Genomic DNA, 21,176 nt, shown 5'->3' on the forward strand with positions numbered 1-21,176 from the left:
GGGCCCTCCAGCTCCAACTCAAGACCCCGCCCCACACTGGACAGCTCCAGATCCTGGGGAGTCGTTCTGGGCCCAAGCCAACCTCCTCATTTTGCAGGCGAGGAAACTGAGCCCCCAGGGCTGGGGACTTGGCCAAGATCACACAGCTGCTCAGTGGGGGGCCGGCTTGGGGGGGGCGGGGGCAGGGCCCGCCGTGCTGGGTTTTGTGTGGGCTGGCTGGTTGGTTGTTTTTTCCGTTTCAGGATGGTGAACTGCTTTCCTTTGTGATCCCGATGGCCCTTTATGCCTTTAAAAACCCGATTCCACGCCTGACACTGAAGCGGCGACGGGCGCAGGGAGCCCTGGAAGGCGTTAGGCACAGGAGCAAGCCTCCCGTTTGACTCGGACTGCGGCGGCTCCCCACGTGGCCGGAAGCTCCAGTACGCTTGCGCAGCGGGGAGGGGCGGGCCAAGATGACGTCTCAGCCCAGCGGGCTTCGGAACTTCTGCGCGCGGGTCCGCCCGCTGACCCGGGCCGGCGCAGACACCGGCTCTTCCGGGACGGTCAGGACCTTCTTCCGGGACAGGGCGGGGAAAAGTCACGCAGACCCCCGCCCCGTCTGCCTGAGCCGTGCATCATGTGCGCCCCGTCCCAGCCCCGCCGGAAGTGACGCCAGGCTGGGGTTGCCGGAAGAAGTGGCGAAGTTACTTTTCGCGGGGCGATCCTAGGAGGGGGGCGGCTTGGAGGCGGCGGGCGCGGGCGGTGGACAGGGGGCACAGGGGGTGAGGGAGACGGGCGACGCTCCTGGGGCAGCAGCGGAGAGGAGCCTTTCCGCCCGGCGCTGGAGCTGTGGCGGTGCGCAGCCATGAGCCGGGTAAGGGGGGAGGGCAGAGGGCGGTGGGGGGAGGTCTAGGGGCCTGGGGGAGGGGAGGGGCTGGGGTTAGGAAGGGGTTGGGGGGCTGGGGTCGGGTGGGGGGGGTCAGGTGGGGGAATCAGGGGAGCCTGGAGCTGGGGTCAGGATGAGGGAGGAGATCAGAGCAGGGGGAGGGGGATCGGGGCAGCCTGGGACTGGGGTCAAGATGGGGGCAGGGGAGGGGACTGAGGTCAGGCGGGGGAGGAGGGATGAGGGGCGCCTGGAGCTGAGGTCAAGATGGGGGGAGAGGGGCTGGGGTCAAGATGGGGGCAGGGGGAAGGGGGAATCAGGGGAGCCTGGAGCTGGAGTCAGGATGGGGGAGGGGGATCGGGGAGCTTGGGACTGGGGTCAGGTCAAGGGGAGGGGCTAGAGCTGGGGTCAGGGCTGCAGCAGTAGGGGGGATACCAGGAGGGCTGGGGTTACAGCCGAGGGGCAGGGTGGGGGCGGGGCGTCAGCGGCTCTGTTTCCGTCTCAGGTTCCCCGTTCCTTCACCAAGGCTCCTCTGCGGTGACCCACCATGGCTTCCCCCGGGATCCTCGGCACCCCTGTGGCCCCTGCCCCAGCCCCCACCCCCGGTGAGTGTTTTGTCTGGGGGCCCAAAGCCAGACCATCCAGGGAGAGTCACCAGACCCTCAGTGGCAGAGGCCCTGGCAGTTACAGATGGTCCCTTAGGGGTGACTGAGTGGGGGTCTCCGAATTTTACAGATGTGGTAACTAAAGCTATAGATGGAAAGTGATTGTCAGCCCAAGGTCACAGAATATCAGACAGGATTTGAACTCGGATCTGGGGATGCCAAATTCATCCATCCAGAGGTCACTAGGGGGCACGACAGTGCACAGAACTGAGGGCTTGGAGTCAGGAAGATCTGAGTTCAGATTCTGCCCTAAGCCCTTATGGCTGTGTTACCCTGGGTGAGTCACTGAACTCTCTTTTGCCTCAGTATGCTCATATGTAAAGTGGAGACCGTGACAGCACCTGCTTCACGGGTTATTGTGATGCTCTTTGTAAAGCGCTTAGTTTGGGGCCTGGCACGCAGTAGGAGCACGCTTGCTTTTGTTCTCTCTTCTCAAAAGTCCTCACTCCTGCCATGCCCCTCACCCACTCAGGACCCTTAGTCTAGATAGAAGCAGCAGCAGTCAGTGTCCTGTCTCCCCCCCCCCCCCCCCCCCCGCTCAGGGCAGGGGGTCCCTGTTCGGCTGAGCTTCTTGAGGTGAACTGAAGAGGCGGCTCCACTCTCCTTCTCCCCCAGGAGGTGATGATGATGGGGCCTCAAAGTTCATGAAGGAAGAGGGGCCTGAGCCTGGGATGACTGGGACCGGACCCCCCAGCACCGAGCCCGATGGCCCCATGCCTGCTGTCCCAACTGGGGAGGGTTCTGCCTGCGGCATCGGTAAGACCCTGGGCCAAGGGGGTCCCATGCCTGCCCCGTCCCCGAGGCCCCCGCCCATCCCTGTCCGCTGGGGGCCCGCCCGCGTCCCCGAGTCCCCTGCCTGTCCCCGTCCCCTGGGGTCCTCCCGGTGTCCCCCCGTCGCTCCCCCACCTGCCCGTCTCTCTGCACCCTGTGCAGTGGAGGAGCTGGAGCCTGAGCGCAAGCGCAAGAAGGGCCCGGCCCCCAAGATGCTGGGCCACGAGCTGTGCCGCGTGTGCGGGGACAAGGCCTCGGGCTTCCACTACAACGTGCTCAGCTGTGAGGGCTGCAAAGGCTTCTTCCGGCGCAGCGTGGTGCGGGGCGGTGCCCGGCGCTACACCTGCCGCGGGGGCGGGGCCTGCCACATGAACGCTTTCATGCGCCGCAAGTGCCAGGAGTGCCGTCTGCGCAAGTGCCGCGAGGCGGGCATGCGGGAGCAGTGTGAGTGTGGGGCGGGGAGGCCGCCGGGGCCAGCCGGGCACGCGGGTGCGGGGCGGGGTTGCGCTCAGGCCCGGCATCTCCCTTGCAGGCGTCCTCTCCGAGGAGCAGATCCGCAAGAAGAAGACCCAGAAGCGTCAGCCCTTGGTGCAGGGGCCACTCCCTGGGGCCGCGGCTGCCCCCGGGGGGCCAATCCCCGGGCCCGCGGGCTCGCCGGCCGCTTCCTCGGAGGCCGGAGGAGCGGGCCCCGCCGAGGCTGCCGGCGTCCAGCTCACGCCCGACCAGAAGCTCATGATCCAGCAGCTTGTGGCGGCCCAGCTGCAGTGTAACAAGCGCTCGTTCTCTGACCAGCCCAAGGTCACGGTAATGATGCGGGTGCCCCTGTAGGGGGCTGGGGGCTGGGACTTGCCCCGTGGCCCCCATGTGAGTCACCCCCCCCCTCTCCTGCAGCCCTGGCCGCTGGGGGCCGACCCCCAGTCAAGGGACGCGAGGCAGCAGCGCTTCGCCCACTTCACGGAGCTGGCCATCATCTCTGTGCAAGAAATCGTGGATTTTGCCAAGCAGGTGCCGGGCTTCTTGCAGCTGGGGCGCGAGGACCAGATTGCGCTGCTCAAGGCCTCTACCATCGAGGTTCTCCCTGCCCTGGGCCCAGGCCCGGGGGGTGGGTGGCTGCCAGGCCTAGCCCAGCTTTCTCCATGTTGGCCAGGGTTGGGTGTGGGGCACTGAGCAGGGTCAGCTCAGGGAGCCCCACTTCTCATAGTATAGACCAGTGGGCCTCAGAATCGGGCCGGAGGGATAAAGGAATCATGGGACTGTCAGAGGGGGGGACCCTCTCTCATCATATGATAGTGAGACCCAAGCCCAGATTGGCCCAGGTTGGGGGGATCTAGAAGGTGAAGCCCCTCACTGGACACGTGGGCCAGGCGGAGAGGGGTGTGCTGGGGCCCTGGGGCACTTGGGCTGGGCCGGCTCTGACTTCCCTGCTCTCCCCCCAGATCATGTTGCTGGAGACAGCACGGCGGTACAACCATGAGACGGAATGCATCACGTTTCTGAAGGACTTTACCTACAGCAAGGACGACTTCCACCGAGCAGGTTCAGAGCGGGGCTGGGGGCTGGGACCTGAGGAGGGGGCGGTCTGGGGGCTAGGGGCCATGGACAGAGAGCAGGGGGGAGGAGGGATGGTGTCACTCAGCTTCCTCGGTTCTAGGTCTGGGGTTCTGGGCGAGGCCCATGCATAAAGGGAGAAGATGGTCTGTGAGCGTGGGGGAGGAGGAGGTAGCAGAGGAGAGCAAAGTCAGAAAGGCAGTTGGCATCTAGTGAGCACCTGCTGTGTGCTGTGGGGTATCTGAGTCAAGGCAGGGGGTGCTCCCAGCAGATGGGCCCGGGCGGGGCTCTCGGAGTGCCCATCAGCCTCCTGCTCTCTGCCTCCACCCCCAGGCCTGCAGGTGGAGTTCATCAACCCCATCTTCGAGTTCTCCAGGGCCATGCGGCGGCTGGGCCTGGACGACGCGGAGTACGCGCTGCTTATAGCCATCAACATCTTCTCTGCCGACCGGCCCAATGTGCAGGAGCCAAGCCGAGTGGAGGCCCTGCAGCAGCCCTATGTGGAGGCCCTGCTCTCCTACACCCGCATCAAGATGCCCCAGGTAGTGAGCTAGTGGGGCGCTAGACCGCACCGTCCCTGCACTCCATCCCAGATAGCGAGCTAGCGGGGCGCCCAGACGCGCCCTCCACCCCAGAATGGCCCTTCCCTCTCTCCTGCCTGGGTGTTAGCCCGAGGAGGCCTGGGCCCTAACGCCTCCCCCCCCCCCAACCAGGACCAGCTGCGGTTCCCACGGATGCTGATGAAGCTGGTGAGCCTGCGGACGCTGAGCTCTGTGCACTCAGAGCAAGTGTTTGCCTTGCGCCTCCAGGACAAGAAACTCCCTCCGCTGCTGTCTGAGATCTGGGATGTCCATGAGTGACCGGGGAGTAGCTCCCACTGGCCTGTCCCCAGCACTGCCCCTGCTCCTTGGGCCCTGCCTGGCAGGAGCGTGGGGCAGCCCCACAAGCTCGGCCAGGTCCCCACGGGCCGGCGGCAGGCCCGGGGCTCCGGCCACAGGGCCCACGGCGAGCTCCTGAGTAGGTACCTTGGTCACCAGGTGACCCAAGGCCCTGCTCCTGACATTGTCTTCCTGGAGAGAGGTGGGTGGGTCATTGACCCTTGACCCCCAGCACTTACCTTTCCTGTCCTCCCCTGCTTACACAGCGCAATGCACCTTGAAGGGAAGGGGGTGGCCTGATTCTCCGCCTGGGGTCAAGGGGGGCAGGGCCCTCGGGTCCTGGGGTCCTCTGTTTCCTGTGGCCCCAAGGGAGGTGAGAGGGCTTCCCATCCACTCCTTTTATTTAATAAACAAGACAAAGTAAAATCTTAATAAAAACGTCAAAGAGAGTTAAGTGAGTCCTGGTCAGAATCTTCTACCTCCCGTCGTGGGCAGAACTGGAGAGCAGGACTGGTGAGGGAAGATCAGGGGGCCTCAGCCTCCTCAGAGACCCCAGAGACAGGCAGGGAGTTCACTGGCCTCTTGGCTTCCTCCTTGGAGACCCCAGGGATAGGGAGTTCACTGGCCTCCTTGGACGCCCCCAGGGACAGGCAGGGAGTTCCCTGGCCTTTTGGCTTCCTCCTTGGAGACCCCAGGGACGGGCAAGGCATTCCACGGGGGACAGGTTTCAGGGGATAACACATTTGTACATTGCTCTGAGGTTCTCTTGAGTACTTTGTTCTTCACACTGCCGTGGCAGTTTGCAGGCATTTATTAAGAGCTAACTGTATGCCCAGGCACTGAAAATAGAAAGGCAAAAACAGTTCCTTTGGGGGAGTGTATAAAAAAAATGCACTGTCGGGCAGCAGACATTTATCAAGCTCCTACTGTGTGCTAGACCCTGTACTGAGCACTGGGCATGCACAAAGAGGCAGAAGCCAGTCCCTGGCCTCAGGGAGCTCGCTGTCTGGTGGGGAGACATCTCACAAATGGGCAATCAAACCTATGTGGGATGACAAGGAGGTGCTTAACAGGGAAGGCTTCTTGTGGGCGGTGGGAGAGCTGGCCGATGACTAAGGCTGGGCAATTCTAGGTTACCCGAGCTCTTTGTCAGTGTCTCATTTTCTGGTTGGCGACCAAGGGCAGATGGGTGTGAGGGCCACGAAGGTTAAGCCCCACAGCTGGTGTCTGAAACTGAACGAGGGGCCCCTTGTTGTAGGTGGGGAATCTGAGGCCCAGAAACTGACTTGATCAGAGCCAGCCTCAGGGAGCCTCCAGTTCGGCCCTTTTTTCTCAAGGTGCCTACTGTGTGCTGTCCTAAGCGCCTTGAGACATCTCATTTGAGCCTCACAACAACCCTGGGAGGTGGGTGCCAGGTCATCCCCATTTCACAGATGAGGACACTGAGGCAGGTGCTGGGACTCGGGGCTTTGCAGACCCCGGGGCCCAGCCCGAGGGGCGGTGGGCTGCCACAGGTCAGCGGGGAAGCCAGGTGGCAAGCCTAGGCCTTTTCTGGCCGCAGGTGCACTGCTGGCTCTCCTAAACCGGGCTGCCTCGGGGTGGAAGCTACGTGACCTTGAGGGGGGAGGGGGCGGAAGCACCTCTCGTCCTCAGTTGCTCCCCCCCCCAGGGGGGCGAGGCTGATGATCTGATGACGTCATGGCACCGTCCGGGGAAGCGCGGCTTTAGCTTCCGCCACACTCAACATGGCGGCCCCTAGTTCCCCGCCCCCGGCGCAGGCGTAGGGTGGCCAATCGGGCCCCCGGCCACACTCAACATGGCCCCGCCCGGGACCTGCGCGCGCAGGGGTCAAAGGACTACGGGCACCGGTGGCGGGAAACGCGAGCAGCGGAGAGAGACACACGGAATTCTGTACCCGGCGGACGAGTGAGTGAGTGTGTGTGTGCGGGCTCTGGGGGAGAGGGCGCCGGGGCGGGGGGTGCCTGGGGGGCAGGGGGGGGGCCTCGGGGGACGGGATGGAGCATTGTGGGGAGAGGATGGAGCCTGGGGGAGGAGGGGGAGGGGATGGAGCATTGGGGGGGAAGGGATGGAGCCTGGGGGAGGAGGGGGAGGGGATGGAGCATTGGGGGGGAGGGGATGGAGCCTGGGAGAGGACGGAGCTGGGAGCCGTGGCACAGGCTCCCCCTCCCCCCCAGGATGGAGCACAAACGCCGCCCTGCGCCCAGTGCGGGGCTGCCCGGGGCCAAGCGCCCCCGCGGGGCCCGGGCCGAGGAGGACGAGATGCCCCAGTCCCAGTTTGAGGAGGAGCTGGCGCTGATGGAGGAGATGGAGGCCGAGCGGAGGCTGCAGGAGCAGGAGGAGGAGGAGCTGCACCTGCCCCCCGAGGGGGCCGAGGGTGAGCCCCTCAACCGTAGCTGACCTGTGACCCCCAGGAAGGGGGCTGCTTCCCCAGCCGCACACACAGTAGGCATCCGCCGCCAGCAGCCTCACATGGTAGGCGGCTCACCCAAGAACAGAGATGTTGCTCAGAGAAGGACCGAACGGGCGGTCCCTGCTCTTAGAGGGATGGGTGTGTCACACCAGAGCAGTGTGCGTGCTGGTCCCGGCCAGGGAGCCATGAGGGGATGGTGGCCTGAGCACGCCCTTAGCAGCCGAGCAGGAGGCAGGGAGCTAGCACCGGACCGGAAACAGTGGAGGAAAGAGGGGGCCAGGGCCGGGAAGGGAAGGCCAGGAAGGCGTTAGCGTGTTGAGGGAGCCCTGGGAGCGGCCAGGTCACGACAGGCCCCGAGGCCTCAGAGGTCACCTGGATGGGCCGGGGCCCACCTTGTGTTCAGGGAGACACTGGAAGTCGGGTCCCCCAGCCTCCCAGAGTGGGCAGGGTTGGGGGAGGAGCTGGGAGAAGTGGCCATCAGACTGGGCGGGGGCTCAGTGGGCACTTTACCGACATCACCTCATCCGATCCTCACAACAGCTCCGTTTTGCAGTTGAGGAAACTGAGGCAGACAGGTCATGTGACCAGTGACTTTCCCAAGGTCACACCTAGGAAGTACCTGAGGTAGATTTGAACTCAAGTCTTGCCTACTCCAGGCCCGGGTTCTGTGTGCTGACACTCCTGGGGGGTGATCAGGGACCTCTCTGGGCAGAAGAGGCTCTGAGTGTTTCAGTGGACCCAGCTCACTGTGAGTCAGTAGCCGGAAAGATCGATGGGGTCTTAAGACACAGACAGAGCCCACGTGTGAGGCCGAGAGCTGTGCGGTGGCGTGTCCTCTGCACAGAGCATCGATGGGCTGGCGTCACGATGGTACGAGGGTAGAGACCGTGCCAGGCTAGTCTGGCGGTCGATCAACATTTATTAAGCGCCTGCTGAGTGCCAGGCTCTGGGGACTCAGCGAGACACAAAAGATGCACTCTGCCCTCGGGGAGCTTAGCATCGGATGGGGGAGCCCCCCTGCAAGCAGACATACACACAGACACGTGCGTTTGCCCTCTGAATAAGACAATGGGAGATGAGCCACAGGCTGGAATCTGGGGGCAGCCTTGAAGGCAGCCAGGGTGGCTGCTAGTGGGAGCACAGGAGGGAGAGCGATCCGGGCCAGGGGTGGCCAGAGCGTGGCCGGAGCCCAGGGATGGCCACAGCCAGGCGGGAGGGCCCAGCAGCGTTTTGCGTTTGACTGTGGGGGCAGTTGGGAGCCACAGGAGATTGGTGACTAGGAGGTGATGCGGTCGGACAAGCGCGTTGGTGGAGTGGGGAGAGGCTGGAGGCAGCAGACCCCCCCAGCAGCTGCTGCCGTGGTCCAGGCACGAGGCTATGGGGCCTGCACCAGGCGGGGCAGGGTTAGATGCTGCAGAGCCGACATCATGCTCCTTGGCGCCCTATTGGATCTGGGCGTGAAAGGGAGCTGAGGAGCCTGGGATGGCTCCTGGGGTGGGGGTGCCCTCCGAAGTCAAGGAAGGTAGGAGGTAGACAGGTTCAGGGGAAAAGAGAATACATTCTCGGTGGGATTGCGTGTAGACGTCTTCTGGACATCCAGCTTGAGATGTCTGAACAGCAGTGGGAGATTGGGGCACAAAGGTCGACTTAAAAGTCACTGGCATGGGGGTGGTCCTTAAATCCACGGGAGGGGGCAAGAGCCCAGTGAAGCAGTGTGGATGGAGAAGAGAAGAGGGCCCAGGATAGAGCCAGGGGCTGCCCCAGGTTAGGGAGTGTGGTCTGGAGGGGATCCAGCCAAGGAGATGGAGGAGGAGTGGTCAGAGAGAGGCGCTGGAGACTGAGCACTGAGCAAAGCCACTGGGGACTGTGGAGAGGGCAGGGGCCTTCTCTCTGTGCTTGGCCGCCCTCCTCTGGACCACGCCCTCTAACCTTGGATACCCCTGGGGTCTGTCCAGAGCCTCATCAGCTCCCGTGATTCCGTGGTCGTCTCTGTGCCGAGGTCTCCTGGATCTCTGGACCCCCACCCCCCATGTCCTTGCCCGGCTCCCAAGCTCTACTCCTCCACGGCCACACGCTAGGCCTTTCCACCCTGATGCCCTGTGGACATCTCAAACTCCACACTTCCAACCCTGAACTCATGTTCTCTCCCCAAGCCCAACCCTGAGCTCCCTGCACCGCCCCATCCCTCAGCTGTCACCAATCCCATTAAAATGCGGTGGCCCCCTTCCGGCCCTGCCTGCGCTCTGGGGGTCAGACTGGCCCACCTCTGCCTCTTCCACGAGTCTCTTCCTTAGCCCCCCACCCACCCAAATTTCCTTGGATGTGTTGTGTGTGGGAGTGCCGCCCAGTGACTAGGGATGGATGGCCCCTCTGGAGCCTGGTGTCTCTGGATTGGGTGGCGCGGTCTGCCAGCTGGGAGTTCCCTATGTACGTGAAGGGACGTGTGGAGATGCTCTATACGTAATTGTATGTCTACACCAGGGCCGCTTGGTGGCGCCACAGCACACAGAGCACCGGGCCTGGAGTCAGGAAGACTCATCTCCCTGAGTTACTGGCTATGTGACCCTGGGCAAGGCACTTCACCCTGCTTGCCTCAGTTTCCTCATCTGTAAAATGAACTGGAGAAGGAAATGGCACACTGCTCCAGGATCTCTGCCTAGAAAACCCCAGATGAGATCACGGAGAGTCGGACAGGACTGAACAGTAGCAAACGTCTACACCTGTTGTTTGTTCCAATAGATCAGAAGCTCCTTGAGGACAAGGATGCTTTTTTTCTTGCCCTGCACCCTGAGCACCAAGCTTGAAGCTCTGTGCACGTCAGGGACTTGATAAATGCTCCCTGCCTCGAATGCTTTGACCTGGAGAAGAGAAGCGAGCGGGGGAGGGGGAAGAAGAGCATGGGCCTGGAGAGGTAGTGAGTTCCCCATCACTGGAGGTGTTTGAGCAGAGGGCGGCACAGCCTCAGAGCCTCCTCTGGTGCTCCCCTCACCTTAGCCTCTCTCCCTCCCTCAAGATGGCCGTCTGTGTGGCTGGGAGCCACGGTGGCATTGTTTTCACTTCCAGGGCACTTCACCCCATCTGCCTGGGACACTCGCTGGCTCCGGCCTGCCCCGCCAGCCCTGGATCCCAAGACGCAGGCCCTCGTCTTTCAGCAACTTGAGATTGACCACTACGTGGGTGAGTTGGGAGGAGGCGGCCAGCAGGGTGGCCCCTGGCCCCGGTTTCTCTCCCTGAGCCCGGGGGTGCCTCCACAGGTTCCCCGTTGTCGCCGCCGTCCTCAGGGGCCCCCGAGGCAGTCCCCATCCTACGGGCCTTTGGGGTCACAGATGCCGGAGTCTCCGTCTGCTGCCACATCCACAGCTTTGCCCCCTACTTCTACGTCCCCGCGCCCACTGGTGAGTGACCATCAGCCCCTGGGTCCCGGCTGAGCCATGAGCGTAGGACGTTTGGGGTGGATCGCCTGGTGACTAGGTGACCGTGCCCCTCCCCAGGCTTTGGCCCCGAGCATCTGGGGGACCTGCAGCGAGAGCTGAACTCTGCCGTGAGCCGGGAGCAGCGAGGGGGCAAGGAGCTGAAGGGACCCGCTGTCCTGGGGGTGGAGCTCTGCACCCGTGAGAGTAAGTCTGCCCCCTGGGGCTGGGGGGGGGGGTGTGCCGATGCTGGGGAATGCCCTCACCGTCCCATCCTCCCCACTCCAGGCATGTACGGCTACATTGGTCGGGGCCCCTCGCCCTTTCTGCGGGTGACCCTGGCCCTGCCTCGCCTCATGGCCCCTGCCCGGCGCCTGCTGGAGAACGGCATGCGGCTGCCTGGCCTCGGCTCCCCCAGCTTCCCACCCTACGAAGCCAACGTGGACTTTGAGATCCGGTGAGTGGCCCCATCCCCAGGCCTGGCCTCGGCTTTGTCGCTCTGGCAGTGCAGGCGCTCTCCCCTTCCTGGGCGCTGAGCCCCTTCCTCGTCTCCCATCCCTTCCCTTCTTCCATGATTAGACCCCACGCCTTCCAGCAGGCCACGTGGCTTCCCCAGGTGAGCCTGTGGTCACGGGCCGCAGGGGCTGGCCGTGCTCTCTGTCCTCAAGGCGCTAGAGCTGGAAGGACCACCGGGGCCTGGGACCTAGGAAGGGAAAAGGCCCTGGCTGGAACACAGTGAGGAGCCGAGGCCCCAGACCCGTGAACCCCTGGCCCCGTTGCTTACACCCCGGGGGAGGGGCCGGGAGGTGCCCTTCTGGGGCGGCTGGTGGGATCCTGACCCTGTGCCCCCAGGTTCATGGTGGACACCGATATTGTGGGATGCAACTGGATCGAGCTCCCCGCAGAGAAGTACCAGCTGAGGACTGAGGGGAAGGTGAGGTGGGTGGTTGGGCCTGGCTGCAAAGGGTAGGGCCCAGGCGTCGGGGGCCAGGCTTCCTCTGAGCACCTTGCTTGCTCCCCAGGCCACACTGTGTCAGCTGGAAGCAGATGTGCTGTGGTCAGACGTGGTCAGTCACCCTCCGGAGGGGCCGTGGCAGCAGATCGCGCCTCTCCGGGTGCTGAGTTTTGACATCGAATGTGCTGGCAGGAAAGGTCTGGGCCCTCCACTGGGAGGGGAGTCTGCGGGGGTTGGCCCCATGAAAGAGGCTCGGCCACAGGGGATTGGCTGTGGTGGAGGCAAGACCCAGGTTTGGATCCTGCTTTCCTTATCTGCAAAGTGGCAGTGATGGTGACACTGATGTTCACACGGCCCTTTGAGCTCGGCGCAGGCCTCCGCAGATGTGGTCTCGTTTGATCCTCATAACACCCCTCACAGCAGGGGCTGTTAGCACCATTTTGCAGATGAGGAAAACTGAGGCTGCAGGACAGTGCCTTGGCCGAGGTCACCCCGCTGGGAAGCGTCTGAGGCAGGCTTTGACCTCATCACGCCTAGCCACTGGTGACGCCTCACTAGCCTGTGAGGTTATAAAACCTTGGTTGACAGGCCTACCCTTGGTGCCCCACAGGCATCTTCCCGGAGCCGGAGCGGGACCCCGTGATCCAGATCTGTTCTGTGGGCCTACGCTGGGGGGAGCCAGAGCCCTTCCTGCGCCTCGCCCTGACCTTGCGCCCCTGCGCCCCCATTCTGGGCGCTCAAGTCCTCAGCTTTGAGCGCGAAGAAGACCTTCTTCAGGTGACCCGTCGCCTCTGGCCCTTGCTGGACCCTGTCGTCCCCTTGACTGGTCACCATGACTGGACTGACCCCCTTCTCGCCCCCGGGTTGGGTATCCACTGGGAGCAGGCACAGCCGTGGTTCTGGGTCCTCGGGTGCTGGGCCATCCTGAAGCCTCTTTGCCTGCATCCTGGCAGGCCTGGGCCTCCTTTGTCCGCACCATGGACCCCGATGTCATAACCGGCTATAACATCCAGAACTTTGACCTCCCGTATCTCATCTCCAGGGCGCAGACCCTCAAGGTGATCGCAGAAGCTGGGCCCTGGGGATGGGAGGGGCTGCTCAGCCACATCCCCCTCACTCCTACTCCTCTGTTCCCTGCATGTCTGTGGCCTTCTTCCACCCCTCCCCCCGGGGCCGCGGGGCCTTTCTCTCCGGCCCTGATGCCTCACCCACTTCTCCCCAGGTCTTGTCCTTTCCATTCCTGGGCCGGATCTCAGGCCTTCGCTCCCAGATCCGCGACTCTTCCTTCCAGTCCAAGCAGACGGGCAGACGAGACAGCAAAGTAGTCAGCATGACTGGGCGGGTGCAGATGGACATGCTGCAGGTAGGGGTGCCCCTCAAGGAGAGGCCCAGAGAGACGCTCCCCGCTACACTCTGGCCCTCGTGCAGAAATCCTCTCCTCCTCATCCCCGGCTAGGTCTTGCTTCGAGAGCACAAGCTTCGCTCCTACACCCTCAATGCTGTCAGCTTCCACTTCTTGGGAGAACAGAAGGAGGATGTGCAGCACAGCATTATCACTGACCTGCAGGTGACTCTGACCTCCCTGGCCCGGGCTCCCGTCCGTTTCTTCACCCTTCCTCCTTCATCCCTCCCGCCGGCCCCTTGCTGACCTCTCCGTTCTTGCCCCAGAATGGGAACGACCAGTCCCGCCGCCGCCTGGCCGTATACTGCCTGAAGGACGCCTTTCTGCCCCTTCGGCTTCTCGAACGCCTCATGGTCCTGGTCAATGCCGTGGAGATGGCCAGAGTCACGGGCGTCCCCCTTGGCTACCTGCTCACTCGGGGTCAGCAGGTCAAGGTCGTATCCCAGCTACTCCGGCAGGTCAGCCAGGGCAGTGAGGAGGGAGGTCTGGGCCCCTATAGAGGCACTTATCTTTTCCTTCTGAGTCCATGCTCTACCTTGGACTGCCCCCACCAGGGGATCTGCTGCCCTCATCCGTGCCTCACATCCCTGAGTTCCTTCCATTCCCTACCCTCTAAGTCCCCCAGTTCTAGCCTCCATGCCTTATCCCAAGGTTACATGCTCTGGGTTTCATTCCTGATTCCAGGATTCCAGCCTCCATGTTCTGCCCTCCGTCGCTGGATTCCGGCCTCCATCCGCGTTTCTTTCCCCTTCCCCAGGTTCTAGCCTCCATCTATGTTTTGTCCTTCATCTTTGAGTTCTAGACTCCATCCATGTTTTGTCCTCCATCGCCGGGTTCTAGCCTCCATCTACGTTTTGTCCTCCACCCCCGGGTTCTAGCCTCCATCCATGTTTTGTCCTCCATCTCTGGGTTCTAGCCTCCATCCATATTCATCTCTCATCCTCAGATTCCAGGACCCATCCACGTGTCTTTCTCTATCCCAAGGCTCCAGCTTCCATGTGGGTTTTGGCCTCCATGTTTCATCCCTCATTCTGGGATGTGGAGGACTCTAGCCTCTATATTCTGTCCCCTGTCCTATTATGGACCCCAAGGATTCCATGTCCCTTCTCCAGACCTGACCCCTGACTCCTCTCCTCTCTTCTCATCCCTGTTACGGTGACAGTTCCCATCTTTCTGTCCTCGCCTCTTCTAGCAGACAGGGGGCTAAATGAGTAGGGCTGGGCGGGGTGTGGGGAGCTCTGGGTTCTCATTTGGTTTCTCGTGCCCTGGTCCATCTCTGGCAGGTCCCTCCTCCTCTGGCCTGCCATGGGATGGCATGGATGGGATTTCTGTCATCCCGGGCTCTCCTCCTCTATGAGTTTTTCCTCAGCTTCTCTCTCTCTTCCCTCTTTCCTCGTTTCTCCCAGTCCCCACCTCCTTCCATTCCCTAACTCTTCACCTCCCACCCCACATTCCCCCTCCCTCTTCTCCTAGGCGGTACGTGAGGGCCTCGTGATGCCAGTGGTGAAGACTGAGGGGGGTGAGGATTTCACAGGAGCCACAGTGATTGAGCCCCTGAAAGGGTGAGCTGAGGTGGTGGGGGGGGTGGAGTCAGGCTGGGGCTGCTCCAGACTTTCCTGACCTCTCACCCCCTCGTGCCCCGGTCCAGGTACTATGATGTCCCCATCGCGACCCTGGACTTCTCCTCTCTGTACCCATCCATCATGATGGCCCACAACCTGTGCTACACAACACTGCTAAGGCCAGGGGCTGCCCAGAAGCTGGGGTAGGGTGGCTGCCTTTGGGATGGGTCTGGGGTGGCCAAACCAGGGCCTTCTCCTGACACATGACGCCCTCCCCTTACAGCCTGACCTCTGACGAGTTCATAAAGACCCCAACGGGGAATGAGTTTGTTAAGGCCTCTGTGAGGAAGGGCCTTCTGCCTCAGATCTTGGAGAACCTGCTCAGTGCCCGGAAGAGGTGGGGATCCAGCCCTCTGCCCTCTCTCTGCTCCCTCCCCCCACCCTCCTGCCACCCGGCCCCTGGGCTGCCCTGACTGTTGATCTCTCCCAGGGCCAAGGCAGAGCTGGCCAGAGAAACTGATCCCCTGCGGCGGCAGGTTCTGGATGGACGTCAGTTGGCACTGAAAATTAGCGCCAACTCGGTCTATGGCTTCACCGGAGCCCAGGTTGGGAAGCTGCCCTGTGTGGAGATCTCTCAGGTGAGCCGGGCGGAGAGGTCAGGGAGGTGCAGGACCCTGAAAGGTGAGCCCTCCACTCCCAGGGGAGGCTGGACCGGCGTGGGGGTGAGGACGGCCCTGATGATGAGTTGTGGGCCGCTGTCCCAGCTGCTTTGCTAGGACTGACCACAGAACAGTAGAGCTGAAAGACCCTTAGAGATCATCTCCAGCCGGGACCCAAAGAGGTCAAGGCCCGAGGTCACCCAGAGAATGAGTGCTCAAGGCAGGATTCAAACCCAGGTCCTCTGACTCCACTGGAGCATCCCTTGTGGGGCCAGCCTCCGTTCCCCGCCTCCTGGCCTGGCGGTGCTTGAATAATCCTGGTCTCCGTGGCCGCTTGGTGGGCCCAGGAGGCATGGAGACAAAGGAGAGGCCCCACGGTCTCTCTCCCAGCATTTCAGCTGGCATCTTCGGGTCCCTGTTATCTCTCCAGAGAGGGTAGGGGGTGCACCATCTGTCAAATGGGATCGGAGCAGCTGATGGCGAAAGGTCCCTGCAGCTCCAGCTCTGGTCTTCTGGGGGTTAGAGAATGTTTGCTAGGGAGCACTGGGGGCCCGGAGGTGGCTAATTTGGAAAGAGAGAGAGGAAATGGAAGAGGGGGGGTGGATGGAGAGCAAAGATGGAGAAGAGGAGAGACACAGAAGGGAAGAGGCAGGAAAAGAAGAAGGGAAACATTGGGGTGAGACGGGGCCCATTGGAAGAAACGGCCGATGGCGTCGCAGGTGGGATCTCGTAGCAAGGACGGGGCAAACCAGGCAGGTGCCTTGTGCCCACGGAAGCCTGGTGCCTTCCTTTTACACGGCAGTATTTAAAGTTTTCTGGGGGCTTGGGGGAGCTCCGCTGAGTCCCTTCCTTTTCCCACTGTTTTGGCTCTGCCCCTGCGCTCCACCTCTCTTTATGTGGGAATAAAACCTGGGACCAGCTGGTGGCCGATTGAAGGGCACCGTGTTTTCCTTTCCTTCCCCACCCCAGAGCGTCACTGGGTTTGGGCGACAGATGATTGAGAAAACTAAGCAGCTGGTGGAGTCCAAGTACACCGTGGAGAATGGATACAGTGCTGATGCCAAGGTGAGCGGCAGGCTGGGGCGGGCCGGCGGGGGGGGGGGGCCTCCCTGAACCGGGCTGCGCCTCCATGGTGGCTGGCTTCCTCACAGGTGGTGTATGGAGACACAGACTCCGTGATGTGCCGCTTCGGGGTCCCCTCGGTGGCAGAGGCAATGGCGCTGGGCCGAGAGGCTGCAGACTGGGTGTCCAGCCACTTCATCTCACCCATACGGTTGGAGTTTGAGAAGGTGACCTGGGGGAGGGGAGGAGATCGAGTGGGGAACCTTCCTGGTCTCCAAGGTCTCATCCCTCCAAGTCTCCTCCCCCACCAACAGGTCTACTTCCCATACCTGCTTATCAGCAAGAAGCGCTACGCGGGCCTCCTCTTCTCCTCGCGCTCTGACTCTCACGACAAGATGGATTGTAAAGGGCTGGAAGCCGTCCGCCGAGACAACTGCCCGCTGGTGGCCAACCTGGTCACATCTTCGCTGCGGCGCCTCCTCATCGATCGGTCAGTGGTCAGTGCAGACCGAGGGTTTGGGCCCCCAGGGACCTGGCTGTCTGCGCCCCTGGGCCCTGCCCAGCTTGGGTCAGGAGGAGTTGGGGGTGTGGAGTGCGCTTGGCTATCACCCCCGACAGTTTACTAAGGCAGGTCGACCCTTGAGGGCCCTGGGAGGGCTGCAGGAGGAGCTCTGGGAAGGGAGGCTGGCCCTAGACCACAGAGGGCCTTCGAATGCCAAGCCAAGGAGGCCGGGCCATCCTAGAGGCATTTGAGCAGGAGAGCGACAATCCCCTTCTGGGCCTTAGGGAGGTGATTCCAACAATAGTGGGGGCCCTGAGCAGGTTGGGGGAGGGTTTCAGGTGAATCCTGGAGATAGAAAGAGCAGGATTTAGTGACCGATACAGAAGGGGGTGAGGGGCAGTGAGGATTCGGGGGTGACACTCGCTGTGAGGCCGAGGTCGGGAAGTCAGAGGAGGGGCGTAGTGGGGGGAAGGAGGGCTGAGGAGGTAGGGTTTGAGAAGCTGATGGAAAGTGCACCTGGAGATAGTGCAGGCCAGCCTCAGTTTCCTCATCTGTAAAATGAGGGGGATTGGGCTAGTTAGCGTGCTCCTATGTCCTTCCTATGACTAGGAGAAAGACTAGGGCTGGATATGTGGAACTGGGAGTCACCTCTCTGGAGGTGATGAGGAGAGTCCTCAGGACAGAGCCTTGAAGGATGCCCACAGTTGGTGGGTGTGATGTGGAGAGGAGCCTGGGAGGGAGGCCAACGGGCTGGAAGCTGGGGCCCAGGGACACAGTGACTTGCCCAATGGCACGCAGGTAGTGAGCTAATACTTCTCAAGGGTGGGAGTCGAACCTAGGCCCCATCAGTGCCAGGGCGGGCGCTGCTCACGGCGCTGTCCCCGGGCCCTAGGCCAGAGTGTCCACCTGCCGGCTGAGGCCTCTCCTCTCCGTCTCCCCCAGCGACCCCTCTGGCGCGGTGGCCCACGCCCAGGATGTCATCTCGGACCTCCTCTGCAACCGGGTCGACATCTCACAGCTCGTCATCACCAAGGAGCTGACGAGGGCCGCCGCCGACTATGCGGGGAAGCAGGCCCACGTCGAGCTGGCCGAGAGGTCGGGCCGCAGCTGGGAGCGCATCGGGGAGGCGGGAGGGAAGGTGCCAGATGGGCCAGAGAAGCCGGCCCTGGCTCGGGGTCGGCGTGACCCAGAAATAGCGCCCTTCGCCTGCCCAGCTGTGCTTCCCTCCCACTTCCTGTGGGGATCAACCGCTCCCCGGCCCTGCCTGTTCCTGTTGTCCCAGGGCGGGGGAGGGAGGCTGTACCCCAGACCCACCAGAGCCACGCTGCGGGGGCTGCGCACGACCCTTTGTGTCTCTCCTCAGGATGAGGAAGCGGGATCCCGGCAGCGCCCCCAGCCTGGGGGACCGAGTGCCCTACGTCATAATCGGCGCCACCAAGGGTGTCGCGGCCTACATGAAGTCAGAGGTCTGTCCTCCCTCCCCCGAGAGACCCGCTACCACCTGCGGCCCTGGCTGGGCCGCCCTCCCCATTCTCACTTCCCCTTTCCGGGCCGGGAGGCCGGCACAGGAGTGGGGGCAGAGGGCGGGGGCCACGGTGCTTTCCCGGGGCCCAGGTGGCTGCCCGGGGAGCCTCGTGTGGCTGCCCCGGGCCGGCCGCCCATCAGGCTGCGCGTTCTGCCCCGTGACCCAGTGGCCTCCGGCCCGCTGTCCCCCCAGCTCCTGACCTCTTGGCTAGCTCGTGGGGGGCGGGCATGGAGGTTGGTGTATCTGGTTTTGCGAGATCAGAGTCAGGATTTGAACCCGGGTCCCCCGGGCTTCATAGCCCAGGCCCTTTCTGCTGCAGCCCTGCTGCCTCCCCTCTGGCCCCCAGGACCCCCTGTTTGTGCTGGAGCACAACCTGCCCATCGACACACAGTACTACCTGGAGCAGCAGCTGGCAAAGCCCCTGCTAAGGATCTTTGAGCCCATTCTGGGCGAGGGCCGGGCCGAGACCGTGCTGCTGCGTAAGGGCCAGGCCGGCTGGAGGGAAGGACTGAGGGGCGAGGGCAGGGCCAGGCCGGGTGGTGGGGAGGGCTGGGGGTCTGGGGGAAGGAGGGGAGCCCGGGTCAGGCTGGGGGGTAGATGCTTGGGCCAACACTGGGATGCTGAATGGTGGGGGAAGGAGGTATTGAGGCAGGGGAGGCCTGGCCCCAGCCCTGCTGCTGCCTCAGGCCTGGGCCAAGATCTGAGGTGTCACACTGTGTCCTCTGCCTGCCCCCGCCAGGTGGTGAGCACACTCGCTGTAAGACAGTGCTGACGGCCAAGGTTGGGGGGCTCCTCGCCTTCGCCACGCGCAGGAGCAGCTGCGTCGGTTGTCGGGCTGTCCTCAGCCACCATGGTGAGGCCTCCGGACTTCCCGCTCCCCAGGGGGCAGCCAGGGAGCGAGCAGGCTCACCTTCTTGTGTGTCCAGGCTGGGCGGGGTGCAGGGGCTGAGGGCAGGGAGTGGGGGGAGAGCGGGGCCCCCGCCCGGGATTTCCCCAGGGGAGTTTTTCCCACACGCACACATGCTCCCTTGTTCTCTATCCTCTGGGGACTTTCAGAGGCTGGCCTGGATCGGGTGGTGTCCACCTCTGGGTCAGTCTCTGACACCCCCACTTCCCTTTCTTTCCCCTGTGGTGACCCTGATTGGGCCCTGCCTCTCTAGGAGCTGTGTGCAAATTCTGCCTTCCCCAGGAGTCAGAGCTGTACCAGAAAGAGGTGAGGGGGTGAGAGGGCCCACCAGGCGGGGACGGGGCACGGACCCGGCCCCCTAGGCCTCCGTGGGCCCAGCAGCTGCTTCTGTCCTCAGGTGGCACACCTGGGTGCCCTCGAGGAGCGGTTCTCCCGCCTTTGGACGCAGTGCCAGCGCTGCCAGGGCAGTCTGCATGAGGATGTGCTCTGTACCAGGTACGGGGACCGCCGTACCCCGCCTCGCCCCCAGAGCCTCTGTGTCCCTGCTCCAGACCCTGGGGAGCCAGCCTAGACTGGACTGTTGGGTGTGGAACTCAGCTTTTCCACTGTGTCCAGATGAGGCCTTGGGCCCTCTGTGCCTCAGTGTCCTGAATCGCATGGGCCTGTGGAATTTCTTGTGACAAGCCTCCCTGGTCCCCCCAGAGGTCTCTGTCCCCCCTCCCCCCATCGCCTCGGCCCCCCCCCCATCCTGGCTAGGTGGGGCTGGGCTTTCCCTAGGGAAAGGCCAGGGGAGCCAGGTTCCCACGCCAGAGCCAGGACGAGGACAGGACAGGTGATATACACCAGGCCACCTCCTCCCTCCCCGCCCTGGCCTTATCGGCACCCGCCAGGCCCCGCCAAGCAAACAACCTGGCTCCCAGGTGGAGACCGCCAGGCAGGGCGGGAGCTAGAGAGAGGCCAAAGTCCTGGGAACAGGTGAGGAGGAAGCCTAGGGACCGTTACCCACCCCCAGCCTGCAGCATCCAGAATCTCAGGCCCATCGCTGGCCACTGGGAAAGGGGGGTGGACACCCGAGTCTTCCCTTCTGGGGCTGAGCATAAGAGACCAGCTGCCGGGGTCTGCAGGCTGGTGGCGGCCTGTGTGGCGTGGCACAAGATGAAGGGCTCGGTGGCCTAGCCCCTCCCAGTAGCCCTCAGAAAGGGCTAGAGCTGGGCTCGGGGGTGGGGGCATCTGGACGTTCAGTGGGGTGGAGAGTGGACTGGCTTTGGGGGCCCCACAAGGAGGGAGGGGCATCAGCTGCCAAGAATGTCCCAGTCCCCAGTGGGAATAGTGGCTGGGGGCCTGGACATCTGGGTCCCCCGGAGAACAAGGGCGGGGAGGCCGGATGCCAAGTGCCTGCGGAGGTCAGGCCAGAGGGGCTGAGGCCGAGGGAGGCTGGGCCCTGGGGTGACAGCGCCTCCCTCCCGCTCCCCCGTGCAGCCGAGATTGTCCCATCTTCTACATGAGGAAGAAGGTGCAGAAAGATCTGGATGACCAGGAACAGCTCCTGGCTCGGTTCGGGCCCCCAGGCCCGGCCACCTGGTGATGGAGGACATGGTTTTGGACGTTGGGATCAATAAAGCTGTGGGCTTTGGGTTCCCCTTGTGTGGTTCTTTGGGAGGGTAGAGGGAGGAATCCTGCTGGCCGCTGCCCACCGAGACCTGAAGCCACCCAGGGGAGGGAGGTGTAGGTGGGGTGGCAGGGATTTCATACCAGTGGGAGCTCTCCACATGTGAAGTGGCCTGTCTCTGGAGATAGTGAGCTCCCCGTCAATAGAGGGCTTCAAGCAGAGGCTGATGAGCACTTGTGAGGTGTGTTCTACAGACGTAACTAGGATGGGGGGCTGGGGCATTGTCCCGAGGGGCTCTAGATTGTACGGCGCCTGCTGTCTCCTGGCGGATAGAAGCAGACCTTAGCTTGCAGGGGGAGCCCCAACCCGCCCTCTCCCCTCCGCTAGGAGTGTTGGTAGGGGCTTTTCAGGGCAGCTTTTGGAATGCT

At 63.0% G+C, this 21,176-nt stretch overlaps 2 protein-coding genes across 8 annotated transcripts; both read left to right on the plus strand.

Annotated features, from left to right (window-relative positions):
- Positions 1-511: 511 nt before the first annotated feature.
- Positions 512-5,173, plus strand: NR1H2 (nuclear receptor subfamily 1 group H member 2). Of its 3 annotated transcripts, none has more exons than XM_020971797.2 (9): positions 512-853; positions 1,368-1,467; positions 2,143-2,283; positions 2,461-2,742; positions 2,831-3,102; positions 3,190-3,369; positions 3,735-3,834; positions 4,180-4,388; positions 4,656-5,173. In XM_020971797.2, exons 2-9 carry the CDS (start codon positions 1,410-1,412, stop codon positions 4,704-4,706), a joined length of 1,293 nt encoding a protein of 430 aa, XP_020827456.1. In that variant the 5' UTR covers positions 512-853; positions 1,368-1,409; the 3' UTR covers positions 4,707-5,173. The 3 variants fall into 3 exon arrangements, with proteins under 3 accessions (XP_020827456.1, XP_020827454.1, XP_078002551.1); XM_020971795.2 differs by having other exon boundaries at positions 517-853; positions 4,560-5,173; XM_078146425.1 differs by lacking the exon at positions 2,461-2,742 and having other exon boundaries at positions 519-853; positions 4,560-5,173.
- A 1,349-nt stretch (positions 5,174-6,522) lies between these two features.
- POLD1 (DNA polymerase delta 1, catalytic subunit) lies at positions 6,523-20,776 on the plus strand. Of its 5 annotated transcripts, none has more exons than XM_020971792.2 (27): positions 6,524-6,650; positions 6,920-7,119; positions 10,219-10,332; positions 10,410-10,550; positions 10,647-10,772; positions 10,854-11,022; positions 11,418-11,499; positions 11,588-11,717; positions 12,131-12,297; positions 12,474-12,578; positions 12,743-12,883; positions 12,977-13,087; positions 13,189-13,380; positions 14,396-14,484; positions 14,571-14,687; positions 14,768-14,881; positions 14,975-15,122; positions 16,113-16,208; positions 16,295-16,432; positions 16,520-16,695; positions 17,650-17,802; positions 18,071-18,173; positions 18,531-18,711; positions 18,972-19,085; positions 19,393-19,445; positions 19,537-19,634; positions 20,619-20,776. In XM_020971792.2, exons 1-27 carry the CDS (start codon positions 6,541-6,543, stop codon positions 20,722-20,724), a joined length of 3,474 nt encoding a protein of 1,157 aa, XP_020827451.1. In that variant the 5' UTR covers positions 6,524-6,540; the 3' UTR covers positions 20,725-20,776. The 5 variants fall into 5 exon arrangements, with proteins under 5 accessions (XP_078002511.1, XP_020827451.1, XP_020827452.1 ...); XM_020971793.2 differs by having other exon boundaries at positions 6,526-6,650; positions 18,579-18,711; XM_020971794.2 differs by having other exon boundaries at positions 6,577-6,654.
- The last annotated feature ends 400 nt before the right edge of the window (positions 20,777-21,176 follow it).

This window comes from Phascolarctos cinereus, unplaced genomic scaffold (assembly GCF_003287225.1).
Source record: "Phascolarctos cinereus isolate Bilbo 61053 unplaced genomic scaffold, phaCin_HiC Scaffold_726;HRSCAF=1367, whole genome shotgun sequence".
NCBI lineage: Eukaryota > Metazoa > Chordata > Mammalia > Diprotodontia > Phascolarctidae > Phascolarctos > Phascolarctos cinereus.

Coding starts and splice junctions, on each gene's coding strand:
- NR1H2 (XM_020971795.2), top strand. CDS start 1,410: ATGGCTTCCCCCGGGATCCTCGGCACCCCTGTGGCCCCTGCCCCAGCC. Junction 3,370..3,734: donor TCAAGGCCTCTACCATCGAG/GTTCTCCCTGCC, acceptor CTCTCCCCCCAG/ATCATGTTGCTGGAGACAGC. Junction 3,835..4,179: donor GGACGACTTCCACCGAGCAG/GTTCAGAGCGGG, acceptor CTCCACCCCCAG/GCCTGCAGGTGGAGTTCATC.
- POLD1 (XM_020971792.2), top strand. CDS start 6,541: ATGGCCCCGCCCGGGACCTGCGCGCGCAGGGGTCAAAGGACTACGGGC. Junction 11,500..11,587: donor AGCTGAGGACTGAGGGGAAG/GTGAGGTGGGTG, acceptor CTTGCTCCCCAG/GCCACACTGTGTCAGCTGGA. Junction 17,803..18,070: donor CACGTCGAGCTGGCCGAGAG/GTCGGGCCGCAG, acceptor GTCTCTCCTCAG/GATGAGGAAGCGGGATCCCG.